The sequence below is a fragment of the Mercenaria mercenaria genome, chromosome 16 (genome assembly GCF_021730395.1).
Source record: "Mercenaria mercenaria strain notata chromosome 16, MADL_Memer_1, whole genome shotgun sequence".
Classification (NCBI taxonomy): Eukaryota; Metazoa; Mollusca; class Bivalvia; order Venerida; family Veneridae; genus Mercenaria; species Mercenaria mercenaria.
Genome location: NC_069376.1, coordinates 72,176,452 through 72,194,052, shown reverse-complemented (window position 1 = coordinate 72,194,052; position 17,601 = coordinate 72,176,452). Strand labels below are relative to the sequence as shown.

Here is a 17,601-nt window from a genome sequence, read left to right as displayed (position 1 = left end):
AGAGCTGCTTTTGAGAAAAGCCCATGTCTCCCACAACTGCCTAATCATCTGAATAGTAGTATATACGTCAACCATGCACCAATACCTCAACTGCCTTATCAGACTTTCAGTGCTTTGATTATCAAAAACAAGTTTCAAGTGCCATAATTCCGAAGTGCCTAGGCCGATTTTGCTAGTTATTGACCTTAGCAAGACTTAATGGCAAACATATTTTGTTCAAGTTTGGTAAAGATCAGATGAGAAATGTTCGACTTAAAGAGTGCGGACAAACAGAAAGACTAACAGACAGAAACACACATAGACAGGAGTAAATCAATATGTCTCCCACACCACTGTGTCATGGAAAACATAATTATACTGTTGAATATTTATTATGTATAGTGTGACAAGTTCCATAATTAATTAGACTATATTAAAGGGGAAGGAATAAGCTGATTTTGTAAATAAGAAACATTGTCCAATCACTCGTAACACTGAAAGAATTTTTCAAATGAGACCATTGTTGCATCCCACTCCTGTCACTGTACATGGTTTTATGACTCATGATGAAACATTTTTAAGATGATTGCAACATAAACTTTTAAGAACTTTATGTGTATTTCTCACTAAGTGAAGGACCATTACTCTGGCCTTAGCTGACTAAAATCCTAGAGACACCCAGTGCAAAACTTCAAAGGCTATAAAACAATCCTCTAATGTTGTTTTAGGAGGTCAAGTCCATTTATATGCAGCAGAAACATTTATTTTTTGACTAAGTCAAGGCCATAACTCTGGTCTTGCAAAGTGAAAAAAAAACGCAACAACTAAGGTGCACAAATTCACATGCTGGATAATATTCCTACATGTTTTCATGACTCTAGGTGAATTGCTTTTTTTTTCAACTCGGCCACCCTGATATGGAGTGATCTCCCATAAACAATTTACAGTCAATTTGTCCCCTAGTCAAGACATCCCCACTTTGGTTATTTTGTATCCCTTGACGATTTCAAAAATGGTCATTCCCCCACCATTTTCAGCCCCTTCTTCTTAATTATTTTTTGTCAATGTTTCCTATGATTAATATACTTATGATTTAAAATATGTGTTCTGTAAGATATGTTCTACATAAAGAACATGAAAATTTTACTTTAAAAACTACATTTTGTTTTGCTTAGGCCATTATTTTTTTATTTTTTGGTTTACGAACCGCCAGGATGACACATGGTCGTAGGAGGAGGGAAAAAAAATAAAATTAAAAAACAGAATCAGAATTTTTTTTCTCCGTAGGAAACGGACCTTTGAAAGGAATATGGGTAAATTCTACATAACATCACACAGGCTGCATGTTATAATCTTCTTTCCCACTTTTGATGCTTTTTCCTGCAAATATACCTGTGACCTTGGTTATATCTGATTAAAAATAAGCCTTGGGGCTTGTCATAGCAGCTTGAGAAAAAATTTTGTCTTGGTATTTCTGTGAAATTACATTAATATACAGCTGGGCAGGTAGCTGTAACATTTTTCTTGAAAGGACTGTACTATACATAAAAACTGCATATATTCTCACAAACTAAATGATTGGAGACATAGAAGTCATATGATAAACACTGACTGAAATTAATACCTTCTGTTAAAACAACAGATGGAAGAATCTAATATTCCCCACATTTGAACAACACTATCAGATCTTAAACCCATGGATATATGATTTTACACTCAGCAGCTTTCAAGCATCTTGGCTGTTTATGGACCCAGTCTGAAACTTAGGGGTACAGTTATATGACAACATACACTGCACTGTGTCTAATAAGCAATTATCTTTTTAAGTGTTAGGAATAGGAAGTGTCTAGCCATCAGGTAAACAGACACCTAGCCTATGTCTGTTAACTGGAAGCCTTGCCTTTCCTCATATGGTTTTCTTGGTATTTGTTAATTTATTTTATGAATAGGCCTAATGTAACACAACAGTTCATCTTTGCAATGATCTTTGAAAATTCTGTTAGTCAATATTTGTCTTGCCACATCTACTGCACAGCTACATTGGAAAAGACAGTAATTACATCTATAATCAACATTAATCTGATGTTAATATATGACGTACAATAATTTCATTAAAAATACGTAATTCATAACTTATAAACAAATAGGTTACTGGACGCCAAAAAGCTGTACAGGCGAAACGTTTGCTTACCGGGTCTTACAATTACACAGTTTTAATGTTCCCTGTACCAGTTTATATCATCAAACAAAATTACTGTCATCACTGTGTATTTAAATGATATTTTTCGGGGAAAAAAATGCTTTCACTGAAAGTTTCAAGCGGTGCATAGAATCACCGTAATAAGCATTGCGCTATTGGAACGACAGTTACCATAAACGTAGTTGTAAACTAAATACAGACTGCATAACACCGACAATTGGCCATTTTTTCAGGAAAGCACTGCGTCGCAACTTTGAATGTTCTTGCATTTTCATTAAAATTACTTCAAATGTTTAGAAATAATACAGCCTGGGCGCAGCCATTTTTAAACGTTTCGTAAATCGCGTAACAAGCATGCTGATTGGGCGCAGTATATATCGGAAATTTTAATTGGACGTTTACGTCATGCATAAGATATGAAGTTTAAAAATAGAATTATAGGAATTCCTAATGTTGATTTAACTCGTTCGCAGTGACAGATATTCGAAGAACGAGACTTTTTTCTTTTTGGAATACGCGATGCATTTTTTCTTCTGCAAGCTTTCATGTCATAGCGGAGGAAATAAAAAAATCACGTTTTTCCAATTTTATTTTTTTTCTGAAAACACGTTTTTTTGAGCGGCGGTTCCGTAAACCGAAAGATCAAAAATAAAAGGCCTTAATAAATACATATGTTGAAGTGCAGAGTGCATGCATGTTTTGTAGCTTAAAGTGTTCATTGATAATATGGAAGTGTATCTTCTTGTTTAAGATATATGCAAAACAAGCACATTATGTGTATTTTTCACGAAGTCAAGGACCAAAACTCCAATCTGACTGAGTGAAATCTCAAACAGAACACCAGGTGCGCAAATTCACCAGCTATATAACATAATCCCCTGTTTTATTACTAAGCCAAGGGCCATAACTCTGGTCCGACTCTGTGAGATCAAAATCAAAACCCTTAGTGCACAGCTTCCTCTGCTGAGTAACAATCCTGTGAGGTTTGATGACTCTGGGCAAATACTTTTTGAGATATGACGGACAGACAGATGGATGGACAGGGTAGGGGGGCACAAAAATATGCAGTTTGAAGTTGAGGAAAATAGCTAAATGGCTGTGTTTATGATTACATTAACAAACTGCTTAATTATTTATCTTTTATTGTGTATAACCTTTTAAAATATTTAAATGTCTACAGTTTCTAGGATTTGCGATATAAAAGCATAATAATTCTTTCACTCTAGTGGAAAAAGTAGAAGAAAATAAAGCTACCGTTTGGTGTTTTCCTTTTGACATAGAAATACAGAGTCCCTGCTACCGTTTGGTGTTTTCCTTTTGACATAGAAATACAGAGTCCCCGCTACCGTTTGGTGTTTTCCTTTTGACATAGAAATACAGAGTCCCCGCTACCGTTTGGTGTTTTCCTTTTGACATAGAAATACAGAGTCCCCGCTACCGTTTGGCGTTTTCCTTTTGACATAGAAATACAGAGTCCCCTTCCTAGAAACTGGTTTTCAACAAGTAAGGAACTAACAAGGTTATTCGAGGGAAGGATTTCGGATTCTAAAAAGGCAACAGTTTGTTGGTTTTCATTTTCAGGATGTGGAGATCAGCAAATAAGCATAAGTTATAATCTCTAGCAAGTACTGCTGCCATGTCATTTTTGTGAGTTAGATACATGAAGGGGGTAGTGATATTCAAGCAGATAATGTGCAGTGGTAGGGAAAGAAATAGTCCCTTGCAAGTTTTAACTCATCAGTTCATGAGATTGCATAATATTGGGTTTATCTGAACAGCTTTTCTTTGTTGTTGCCCTTTTTGCCTTTTAAAATTGAAAGAGGACAAGACTAACAAACACAGATACACTTTAGTGTTGAGAATTGTCCATCAATACAAGTAAAACCTTTCCCCTTGTTGTGCAGTTTCTAAAAAATCTTGCACTGCTTCTATGTAACGTATCTTTATATACAAAAAAAAAAAAAAACATTCCAAAAGACTTGACACTTTATTTCACAACAACAACAACAACAACAACAACAACAACTATGATAATAAATTATATTTTTACAACATAAAGCCATAGTTCAACACAAGATAAATCCACATTAATTTTTTGGCATTACAACTATTGGGGATGTTTACTGCACTGTATACAAACAAAACATTTATTTTGTTTAAAAATGGACTTTCACTGTACCAATATGTACCTTGATAGTGCGATCAATTCGTAACAGAAAATGCCAAAATACTTCAGAAAATGGGAAAAGCACCAAAATTGGCACAGCTTTTTATTAAAGCATAAAAAACATTTTTTTCATGGGACCCATTTGATATCTGTCAAGATGGCCGATACGGCGACCATTTTCCAAAATGGCCGCCAAAACTCAATATTTACCTTACAAGATTCAAATGAAAGGTCATTATATTTACAGTCACCCCCAAAATGCACTAAATATAAATGTATATGATAAAATAAATCCTAAATTTACATCAAATGCAAAAATAACAATTCAAATAGTTTCTTTCTGTTTCCATGGTAATGGCTAAAATCTAGCTGTTAAAACTTAGTTTAATATTATCATTGTGTGGTTTTCATATTTTAAAGGATATTTTGTTTTACTATATGTAATTTATATTATTTTACTTGCATTCACTCCAAAGCAGCATATTGAAACATTATTGTTATTCCCTTACCAGTGTTTAGCCAGAGGGAGGCTTATGAGTTGCCCCTATATGCATGTCAATACGTCAGTGGGATACTGCAGTAACTTTAAAACTACAGCAGATTTTTTCATGATACGTGGTACATGGATAGATGACAAAGTGGAGAATGCTAATGTCATTTAAATTTGTTCCTATGGCAACAAATGTTGTTGCTATGGCAAAAAAATAGTGCACGAATATAACAAAAAGTGTCATCCTGCATTTCTTCAAAACAAGGAGATATTGTTTCTTGAGAAATTTTACATACGCAGAGGGAAAAATTGAAAAAATGCTTGTTATCTTATTTTCTCTTTTTGTATATCATTTTGTCCGTCTGTATGTCCGTCCATCATTCGCAAATTCTTCGCGGATTCTTCAATAACTTCAAAAGTACAAATTCTAAAGACTTCTTTATGAAACCTTGTTTATACCTTGTTTATAGATGGTAGGCAATATGGAGAATGTAAAGGTCAATTAATTTAGTTTCTATATAAAATTATAGTTCCTATGACACCAAGTACGACAACTACCCCTTTCGGTTTGAGACTTCGAAATGCAAGAATAGATTATAGCGACGGGCTAGTAGGATCAAATAAAATAACGTCCCTAATATGCACACGCAGTCACAATATTTGCATAATAAATTGATCACATAATCATTGGTTATGTAATGCTAACTGTGTAACAAAGAAGAGTAAGGCTGAAAATATAAAAGTTGCCTTCTCGGACAACATTTAGTAACTACTCTGTGAAATAAATTACTCTGAACAGTGAGCTGAAATCTGAAATAAGGTACATGTGAGATACTCTTATCAGTACACACAAGCACGAGATTGTCGACAACTCTAGATAGCTTGCATAAGGCTGTGCAGAGCATTACAGCACTTTTGACAAATTACATCTTCCTCGACAGCCTTTATCGAGGTTGCAAATGCACTTGAGGAGCTGTTGGTACGAGACTCAGGTACTTGAGGCAAAAACTATTAGAAAGGTTCCAATATATCAAAGATATCTCTGGTCAGCCTTATTTATCTTGGCTTTGAATTTTAGGAAAGTGATAGAACACCTGACCCCCATATGTGTCCGACCTAATGGGCAACCTTTTTTTAGTATGTTCAAGAGATGTAGCAGACGGTGCAGGAATGCACACTATAGCCCTAATCCTTGTGTGAACAGATGGTTGATCAGCTACTTGACATGTTTTGTTGTAAAGAAGAGTATCGAAAGCCTCTATCTATACCACAGAAATATTATATGAACAGTTTGTTTGTAGGAAGGTGTAGAAAATGCATTTAAAAGCTTGATTCACCAGTAAACGCAGGCTGTTCTGGTTAGTTTTGTTTGCCAAGACAGTGTTATTCTTACATTGGACTGCTTAACTGGTAATTAGATAATATTTGTTGTCTTAAAACCACTAATTAAAACTGGTATTAAAATTGTGTTTCGAATGCATGTGCTCATTAGATAAATCCTTAAGCGCTCACATTTAATATGTCCTTATTATTCCTTCTCTTGAAGACTCCATAGATTACACAATACAAAACCCGAGGATGATTAATTGATTCTTTTATTTCTCCCTGAACATAACATATGTACATTCACCAGATAGACATATATCAGCAAATGTAAATGTGAACAAACAAATATTATCGTTACCTTCAAATGCATGGTTAATACTTGAAAACAAACCCCATTGTGACCCTCCAATTATGTGCAATTCACACATCAATCATAATAGACTGACCAGGTCAATGTCTTATTGCCGTATTTACTCTACTGAAAGAGATAACAGATTTAATTTGTTGTTGGGTTTAACAATTTATGTTAAATAACTAGCGTAAATACTTACCTGATATTTTTTGGCAGTATAAAACAGACATTGCATCCAGAATTTTACAAGATGGTCATTTTATATTTATATAGATGTGCCCTAGAAGGAACTTTTGGTATGCTGTAACTTGTCTAATATATTTTAATTTCAGTAAAAATGTCCAGAAATAGATATTAGTGCACATTTTTTGTAGAAATGATATAGAGTCTGCTCCTAATTTATACCCCCATCACACTCAGCCACGTTTCCACTACGTCCTAAAACAGGCAGGACGCAGTAAGAACTTGTTCAATGTAGAAGGAATACAGTAGACACCGTTAAGAACATGATAATTATGGTCTCTACGAGTGTAGATGATGTGGTCGCATGCTACGTCCATGCAACGTTGTAGAATACCGCATTTGGTTATCAATACGTTCTTTCGGTGCTTAACATGTCTATGTCATGTTTGCAGTAGGTTCTCACCATGTTTGTTTCTGATTCTAAGAATTGGGTATAAATACTGGATCCAATTCCCCATCACTTTATTTTAAACCAGCAATGGGTATGATCGCACACCATCAGGAATTGCCACATAATCATGGACTCAGCAGCACTGGCAGCTTGTAGTGGACTTCTGGACCTTCGTATACCCTTCACGCTGCCTTTGCTTTTTCCACCACGGCCACTCTATGAGACTGCTCTGATTTCTTCGTGGGAGGGGGAGGGGGATTGTCGTATATTGTATTTGATTGTTGTTGAGTGTAGATGCGGACACAATACAACTTGAAGAAGGAAGGAAAAAGAAGCGCGTGGCGTAATATTTATAAGTAGCCGGCAAACGCAATGAGAAGGTGATAAGCGCATGGTTAAAGCATGGTAAGCGAGAGGTGCAATCTGACTGGTCGTACTAAGAATGTTATGAGAACGCATTGCACGTGAAGATGCGTGTGGTAAGAAAATTAGTGTGAACGTGTTAGACGCCGTGAGAACCTGACAAGGATGTTGTAAGGGCGCAGTATGAACTTTAGAACTGCACATTTTTCGAGTCTGACCCCCGTCCCAACCGCGTCAAAATTTACAGGACGCAGTGTGGTCTTCATGGTCTTCGTCTGAGAGTGATCAGGGCATAAGTGACTGTACACTATATGCTTATGCCATTTAACTATAAAACTATTATTATGACACAATGTGCTACAATTTGACAAAAACAGAATATTACAGGAACATGCAAATGTAAATTTGATTACGCTGATCAACCGGCAATGACTTTTTCCCAAAGAAATCATGATGGTCTGACAGGCCAGGGATGTTCACATGGTCTATCGCACTAACATAGTTAATGAATTATATAATTGTTTTACTAAGTGTCATTAGTTCTCTTAGTGTAAATAAATTGTAATGAATAAGCAACACTAACAAATTCTGAGTCGCGAAAACTAATGACAAAGTGAAACACATGCCATTTATTAACTAATACACACTACAGACAAACTTTGTTCGCTCAAACTCTGATAATCTGATAATTCGAACACCATTCTTCACTTGAACATATCGTCAGGTCCCAACCAAATTCCTTTATAATATATTCTTCGATCCGGCACTCAAACTACCAACAATTCGAATACATTTTGTCGGTTCTGACGGGTTCCAGTTAATGAAGTTCGAATGTATTTTTACTAATTTACAACTGTTGTAAAGTTCTGCACAGGACTGTTGCCATTTTAAACATTCTTGATATGCCATTTACCATTACATACTTCATTTTGACCGACAGAAATGCATTCTGACTTTTCTTCTGCTTAATAGCAAATTTTACTCAAGGGAGACAACTTTTTTCATTTTTGTTGGAAGAGCGGTATTTTTTGTTAATATAATGTTTGAATTTATTCAAACAGTTGATTTTAGCTAATTATGCTGATGACTGTAAATGTCTACAGAAGTTTTATAGATAATATTAGGTATTTCTGAAAATGTATACATGCATGGCGGCCATCTTGGATTTTTCGGCCATATTGGATTTTTCAGAGTGGGTCTCATGCTCATTTTTAGTGTTTTGCCCTAAAGTAGTTATGTACCAAGTTTTGTGCTTTTCCCATTTTCTGAAGTATTTTTACACCATTTTACTGGACTATGATAACATCCAATAGGACAAGTTTATTTCCCAAATAACAAGAGCCATGATAGACATGGCCAATCCCCCCGCTGGGGATATTATAATTGAAGGCTAAAGTTCCTGGTAAGTTAGTGTTGAAAGTATTAATTTTGGGGAAAGCTTTGAAGAACCATTTAGTTGTGGTCCGCATCAGGGGTTTTAAAGATGTGGAAGAAAGAATAAGTCAGTGGTGAGGTGGTTTACTGCTAAATTTTATTAATTTTCATGAACAGTATAGCTATGATGTTTTTCTATATAGCTACTGTAAAAAGAAGGAATGGAAAGCTAACAGGGAACACGAGTGCCAGAATGTCACAATATATGTCACAGCAAATTTCTTTACTCTAGCAGCTGTATTTGCAAATGGAATTTAAATTTTAGGTTGTTTAGTAATCATTGTAAGTCTTTTGTTTTTCTAAGTCCACAAAAAACTCCTTACCAGGTAGAGATATCTTAAAATACACCTAAAATTGGAAAGTAACATCCATGTTGTACCACAGAAAAGTGGTCTTGTTTTTTCCCTACGGTCAATTATAAAAATGTTACAATATAAGTTATTTATAGTAACAACTAAGGGAAGTTAATCTTCGTCTCATGATGGTGTATCAAAATCCCTCCATGCATGAAGAAGAAATGCTTCGGACAACGTCAATCTTGTATCTGACCTTTGGCCTCTAAGTGTGACCTTGACCTTAGACCTAGGACCTGGATCTTGTGCATGACATTCTGTCTATTGGTGGTGAACATTTGTGCCAAGTTATTTCAAAATCCCTCTATGCATGAAGAAGAAATGCTCCAGACAATTTTTTTTAAGAAAATATGATAAAGGGGAATAACTCAAAAAATAGGCAAGGCAGAGTTATTGTTCTTGCACACTGCACTTCCTCCCAATGTATTCTATCAGTGTATGAAGTTTGAAGAAAATCCCTCCAGTACTTTCGGAGTTATGCTCCGGACAATTTTTTTAAGAAAATAAGATAAAGGGGAATAACTAAAAAAATAGGCAAGGTAGAGTTATTGTTCTTGCACACTGCACTTCCTCCCAATGTGTTCTATCAGTGTATAAAGATTGAAGAAAATCCCTCCAGTACTTTTGGAGTTATGCTCTGGACAAAATTTTTTAAGAAAATAATATAAAGGGGAATAACTCAAAAAATAGGCAAGGTAGAGTTATTGTTCTTGCACACTGCACTTCCTCCCAATGTGTTCTATCAGTGTATGAAGTTTGAAGAAAATCCCTCCAGTACTTTTGGAGTTATGCTCCGGACAAAGATCGTTGCGGACGGACAGACGCACGCACGGACGGAGAGCATTTCTTATATCCCCTTCGCCTTTGGCGGGGGGATAACAACAAGTTGATCTGAATGCAAGTATAATTTTTGGCATTTAAATATTTAGGGAATAACCACTGGGGATGCTTGCTCCACTGTATACAAACAAAACATTTATTTTGTTTAAAATGGACTTTCACTGTACCAATATGTACCTTGATAACATCCAATAGGACAAGTTTATTTCTCAAATAACAAGTTGATCTAAATGCAAGTATAATGTTTGGCATTAAAATATTTAGGTAATCACCACTGGGGATGCTTGCTCCACTGTATACAAACAAATTAAACATGGACTTTCACTGTACCAATATGTTGATACAGTATGTTGGTACCTTGATAACAGTACAGTTTGTAACAAATGTCTCCCATCCAATAGGACAAGTTTATTTCACAAGTAACAACAAGTTGATCTAAATGCAAGTATAATTTCAAAGAAGTAATTTGGTAATTTTTAGAAACTTGCATTTGATATAGCACATAGCTGTTTTTGATCAGTATAGTTTTTTGCACAAACTCATTTATCAAATACTTGGTATTCTCCTTTACTATCTGAACAAGACTTTTTAGTGCAGGAATTATTACTGGTACAAAACAAAATAAATTGATCTTTTTCAAGGAGTGCTTAACTTAGACCAAGAGACTGATGGATTCACTGGCAGATACAGCGCTAGACTCTGGTTCCTATAAACTGGTTCAGTAGCAGATTAAAAACTTATTTCTCCACGTCTTATATGTGCTGCAACATGTGGATTTAAATGACTCTTCTGTACAAATTTCTTGCCACAAACATGACAAGAGTAGGGTCTATCTCCTGTATGAATTCGCATATGTTTCTGTAAATCTGATGGCCATTTACACACTCGACCACATAATGAACATGTGTAAGCTTTGATAGGTTTATTCAGTGTGACTGAAGGATGACTTGTAGGAGGGCCTGATTCAGCATAACTCAGCTGATAGCTGGTCGAGGAGCCTGGATCAACGTAGCTCAGCCTGTCTTTCGTCCATGCTGCAAGAGAAAAATTCAAATGATAAAATTTCAATATTTCTTATAAAGCATTTAGCAGCAAAGTACAACCTGAAATCAGCTAAGATTAACAGAAAAATAAACTAGTTTATTAATTTCACTTAGACTGACATGCCCTCTTGTCAAGATATAACAGCTTCTGTTGGAATAACATGTACAGAAACCTTTGATCTTACAATTTTTACTGATTTTTGTAATTGCATTCAATCTTAACCAAATATTGTAAAAGCATATATTTTCGCTGGGTAAAAATTTTGCGAATTTGAAATTTTGAGTATGTGCGCGAGATTTAATATTCACGAAATTGTTAAAATGGTACCCTGCATTAACTTGAATTACAGTTATAGTAAATATTTATGTGAGGATTAATTTTCACGAGATGTAGGGCCTTGCGAATATAGCAGAAATCAAACCCTCACAAAAATTTCTGCGATTATGGTAGCAAACATACCATTTGAAATCTTTCTAGCATACCAACAACAGTGTACTTACTTCCGAGTTATATCTTGTAATAAAATATTTAAAAGTGGTTGTAGAATAACTATTTTAAGTATGTCAAATCTGGTTTCAAAAGCCACAAGATAGGAAATTCAAACTGATTTAAAGGCCACAAGATAGGAAATTCAAATTGATTTAAAGGCCACAAGATAGGAAATTCAAAACAGAGTTTTAACTTTATTATTTTAGTAGATAATTATCATCCTAGTAAAAGAAAAGATCAACAACTTTTAGAATGTTTTTGTCCAGTAACAGTAGTAGATCAGTATGAGGTATGTAATAATTGTGAAATGAAAGGTAAAGTTTTTCAAGGAAAAATATTCATCAAGATTTAAACTGCTTGTACATCACATGTTTCCGTGAGAAAACTAAACTTTATCATGAATTATCACTCAGTATTTAACACTGCAGATTTTACACATTTACTTTTAACTATTATCATGTTAGTGGTCTTCTAAATCACAAGCTGGATAAGTAAGGGGTAGAACATTAGGTTACTATGCTTGAAGGAAGTAAAGAAAATACACAAGCTGAATTGTAATAGCTCAATTTACTCGCAGAAAAACTTCAACAAGTGTTACACATACAACTTACCTGATGACACATCACATTTTCAACAATTATTTGCTGTACAGTGACAAAAATAAAGAACAAATTACCAAGACTACAGACAAACTAAACTGATCAATGTCTATGGTCATAATCAATAGATGATACTAATTATGTGTTCAACTAATTGTTTAAATATATTCATACAGATAGAAAAAAATCTATTAACTCCAAATTCACAGACTGCGTTTTCAGTCTTCTTTTTTCTCAGATTTTCGCTAATTAATTTATGCAACACGACAATTTTTTTTTCTTTTTTCTTTGTAATTTTTGGTTGTCACTAAATCTGTTAGAATAGCAAACATTCAACTGTATCACACTAGAAGCATTCAACCAGACATGTCCAGTATGCAATGCAAGTAGAGCATGATAAAAACAAATTTCTGGGCTTTAAATATATAGTAGACCTTTGAGGTCAATCACTACATGGGTTCATTGAAATTATACATTTTTACTAAAAATATTACCACATATATCTTTAAAAATCCACCACACATTATTTCTGATACACATTATTGTTATTCTAGATATATAAAACACTCATTTCCTAACACAACCAGATTTTTTTTTTTACTTTGACAAATCTACGTAGCAGGTTGAACACAAAAACAAAACTGCTTTTAAGCATAGTGAGATTTCATATTGTTAGTGTAACCCTTCCCTTCTATGTATCATACTCTCAATGCCACAAGCAAGGCTATACTTCAATTGACACTTCAAGCAAAATCCAGCAGAGAAGGATCTTGATGCACAAGAAGATGAGATTTCATATTGTTGCTCTGTGTAAACCTTTTCCCACATACAGGACACTCGTGAGGTTTCTCTCCAGTATGAATTCGCATGTGTAGAGTCAAACCCCATTCTTTAGTGAAGGATTTGCCACATACATTACACATATGCTTTTTCTTCATATGTGTTCTACTGTCTGAATACAGCCTCTCAGGAAGGTTTGATCTTGGAGTTAACACCGGTGCCATGTTTAAGTTGTCTGTGGCAGAGTGTTCCATGTATGATCTGGGGGAACTGGTATTCAAGTTTGACCATGGGGATGACTGTATCAGTGACTGAAGACCTTGGTAGCTCGCATCTGTAAAGATAAAAGTATATTCAAATGAGATTAAGTTACTTTCTGGTACACTTTCAAAGCTTTAAACTGGAAAGAATATATGAACATTTCTTCTTTATGAATGTAAATAAACTGATAGAGACATCCTTCATTTTCAAAAAAAAACAGTAAAATTAATGAACTACGCAGGAATCAGAAGTTAACTGACATCGAGATTTTTTTAAATTTAATTTTGATTCACATTGATTTAGGTCCTATGGTGACATCTCCAGCTTTTGATGGTTGAAGAAGACCCAAGGTACCTCTCTGGGCATTGTTACAACCATGGGCAAACACCTTGGCAGAATCATCTACCGGTCATGGGCAAACACCTGGGCAGAATCATCTACCTGTCATGGGCAAACACCTGGGCAGAATCATCTACCTGTCATGGGCAAACACCTGGGCAGAATCATCTACCGGTCATGGGCAAACACCTGGGCAGAATCATCTACCTGTCATGGGCAAACACCTGGGCAGAATCATCTACCGGTCATGGGCAAACACCTGGGCAGAATCATCTACCTGTCATGGGCAAACACCTGGGCAGAATCATCTACCTGTCATGGGCAAACACCTGGGCAGAATCATCTACCTGTCATGGGCAAACACCTAGGCAGAATCATCTACCTGTCATGAGCAAGCTGGATGGACAAGGAATACTATACTTTGGTACTGAACTAGATTGATATTTATGTCAGACTGTAACACTCTTACCAGACTGGCAATTTAAACACAAGAGACTGGATATTAAAACTCAAGAAACAGGATATTTCATATGAATTGTCTCAGAAGTTTATCAAGTATATTAATAGAGTATCACTGCAGCGTTCTTTCCTACAGCCAGTAAGGTCCTAGAATAGCTTATATACTCATGTCAGGTACTGCAAGCACAGAGTCAGTTAAAATGATTCTGTAGTCATTTGAAGGAACTACATTGTATATAATTGCTGAGAGCCATATAACCAATTGCAATGCACCATAATGCAACAAGTGAAAGCTACAACAGTTTAAAAAAAGAAAAGTTAAACCCCACAAAACAAGTTTGCATTTGAAAACATTTATTTGAAATCAGAGGCAGAACAAGAACATTTTATACAAAAAAACACATACATTCTATACACAGACTAATACCCTTTACAAGATGATGCAACTTCAGTAGTAGCAATTTCCATACGTACAGATACATTCCAAATGCATAAAATGACAAATTTATTGCTATATACAAAATATATATATATATGCTAAGTGCCCCAACCAAACAAATTTGGGAGAGAGGGCCTTCTACTGATGCTCGAGACAAGTTAGATGAAGATACACCAGTTTGTGAGTTGTTGAAATTTAGCTGTAGCAGCCCCTAAAAGGAGGTAAATGCTCCAATTTGAACAAGAGCACCACCTACCGATACCATCTCTCCTCTGTATGTACTGGACAATAATTCTATGCAGAAAAGAGTTTAACTTACGGTTTTTAGCCTTCTTACTCATCTAAATTGATGACAAAATGCATATCAGATTTATGGCTCTTGGCCTACGTACTCTGCAAAGTTTCAAAGTTAGTGTTCTTATATTGTTTAAGTAAAGTGGACCTTAGAACAAAAATTTTAACAAAGAAATTCAAACTTTTTAGTTTATTTTATACTAATTTATCTTAGCTCGATTGTGATGAAAGCTTAAAGCTTATCTGAACCACTCTGGAGTCTGCTTCCTGGAAAAACCAGTACTGGTGTCATGTTTTGACAAGAGATGATGGAACAAAGTGATAAATTACAGCCACATCCAAAGTCTGATCAGTGACAACTTACCTGAAATCACTTCCAAGACGTATGAATCAATGCATTTGGTATTTTACATCTGTGGATTTACCTTACTAACTTATGTGTATAGAATCTAATGATAATCAAACTTGGTGTGTATTAAAACATCAGATACAAGAAGACTGCACAATAATTCTGGGCAATTTTGATTGGAAAAGTTCCCATTTTTGACTTTTATAAAAGCAAATGTGACAATACATGAATACAAACTTGAATAATGTAACAAATTCTTTGGGACCAACAAATTACATTCTTTATATCCTGTATCAAGTTATTGGTGTACCCTTACCTTAGTGTACCCAAACCTTAGTGTTTTCATAATTATAATAAAAATATGTTTTTTAAGGGTATTTGAAGTTCTCTAGAAAAATGACAATGGGTAAAAATAAAAGTTAGATATTGGTACAAATGCAAGAAGAATGTAAATTTTCTGCATTATTTCAAAAGCATTGCAATGGTTTACTACTTTCTGCACAATAATTTTGGTTCTTGCAAAAATCTAGAGTGGTGGAACCTATGCTCGCGGTATTTTTTACATATATAATCTTTTTAAGAAGCAAGAAAAAAATATTATTTCGATTTGCCTATGCAAAAACATAAAGTTATCCTCCTTTTATCGAAACATATTGTTGATGTGCGTCATCACGTGACTTAGTCGTCTAGTGAGCTATCGACACGGCATACGTGAAAAGGTGAAAATTCGTCCTGAAGGGAACCTATGCTGGCGGTATGTAATATCGATTAAACTAAGGACGAAAAAAAAAATCAGCAGGCTAAAAATGAACAAACAAGCATATGCGAATATATTATTTAGAACATTACTCATTTATTATGTGAAAAACAAAATAAATGGGGATAAAATTTAGTATGTGCCTCTATGTGTATATTTCCCTTTCCGAAATGGAGTCACTATTAGAACAAAGCTTGAAAACGTATAATAATGTTGTTTAAAAACAGAATGTTCAAGTATTAAAGATTAAAACAACGACAGTGATTAACTCGCTAATGTTTTCTACACTTCTTTTGTGTGTAGGAAATTTACTCCTCCCTACATCTCAGAAAGAACCATTTGGACTTTGTCAAAATACTAAGATCAACATCGATCTTTTCATGGTTCGAAAGGCACTCGTAGTGTAGCCAGGCGTCACATTCATCACACCTTGCTCTTAAATCTATCTTATATCTGAATGTAATGCATGATTTCTAAAAAACTAACTTTAGTTTAGTGATTTTGACATATATGTGTGAGATTTGTGCGACGGATACAGATTGCGTAAAATGTATCGGCTGCTGTATCCGTCACGTGAGCGGCACGCGCGGCTGTCGCTACGTTTGTTGTAAAGGCATTTCACCACTGGTCGGTGTTGAACATAGCATGATGAAATATTTTTATTAGTGCTTCTGCAGAGAGCATATTTATCGAAATACCGCGAGCATAGGAATACCGCGAGCACAGGTTCCACCACCCTAATGTCAATATAAAGTTTGTACAACTAGTCACTTTCAGAGTACTCACTTTTTTACAGATTTTCATGAGAAATTATTTTTCTCCTGAAAGGTGTGGGAAGTCCCAATAAAACTAAAATGGAAGTTTTTTTTGTCTAAGTTTTTTATGCAGTTTTCTAGTTTCTGCACTCAGGTGACACAATATTACATAAATTTGCATACAATTTACAACTGCATATCTCATTAAAGACACTGGATAATTAGCATGACCTCTGACATTTGGCCAATACACTCGAAACCCGTTATAACGCTTCTCGATATACCGCGGTATTCGTTATAACGCTGTATCGTCTTGGCTCCCAAATTTTAGAGGGTAAAAAAAATCAAAAATAAAAAAAAAATAAAAAAATCGCGGATGTTATTTAATTTGATCATAACCAGCGTTAAAACTACATCAAGTACGTGTACATTAACACCTTTCCATGACAACTGTGACAAAAATCAATTATCGTCTGCTAGCTTACTTGTTTGCGTATCGCCTTTCTTAAAGTTTCAATACATGTAGACCTGTGACAATTAGGCAATCAGTACCGTGTCAAAATTAAACTGTTTGCATTAACAAGCGTGGAAGATCGGTCAGTCAACTATCAAACCGTTTAAGTTTGCACCAATTAAGTGGATGACATTAACACTCGAGTGAATAAAAATCGAACAACAGGCCCAGTTTTGTAATAAAATGCAGCCGTTTTTCATAATCATCATTCTCGGTTCGTCGGAATTTGCAAAGATTCGACGCACTGAAAGCCATATTGAGAATGTTCTCCCTTTTTAATATCGTATATTAACGACGGCGATTTAACAATTTTCTATCTTATTTATCGATTTTCTTCATGCATTCAAAATTATTTTTTTAAGACTGTCCGCGTTTTTTCTCTTT

General features: G+C 35.0%; 1 protein-coding gene across 9 annotated transcripts in view; it reads right to left on the bottom strand.

The window, feature by feature from the left end:
• Positions 1-17,601, bottom strand: part of LOC123539652 (zinc finger protein with KRAB and SCAN domains 5-like) — a 118,763-nt gene that overhangs the window by 15,368 nt on the left and 85,794 nt on the right. The window contains exon 5 of one of the 9 annotated variants that reach the window (XM_045324330.2): positions 9,729-11,172. The exons of 7 other annotated variants lie outside the window; for them this stretch is intronic. In XM_045324330.2, the coding sequence (XP_045180265.1) occupies positions 10,868-11,172 (305 nt within the window). In that variant the 3' untranslated portion in view covers positions 9,729-10,867. Of the gene's footprint in view, positions 1-9,728; positions 11,173-12,322; positions 13,385-17,601 lie in introns of those variants that run through there. One more of the 9 variants, XM_045324327.2, reaches the window with a different exon arrangement.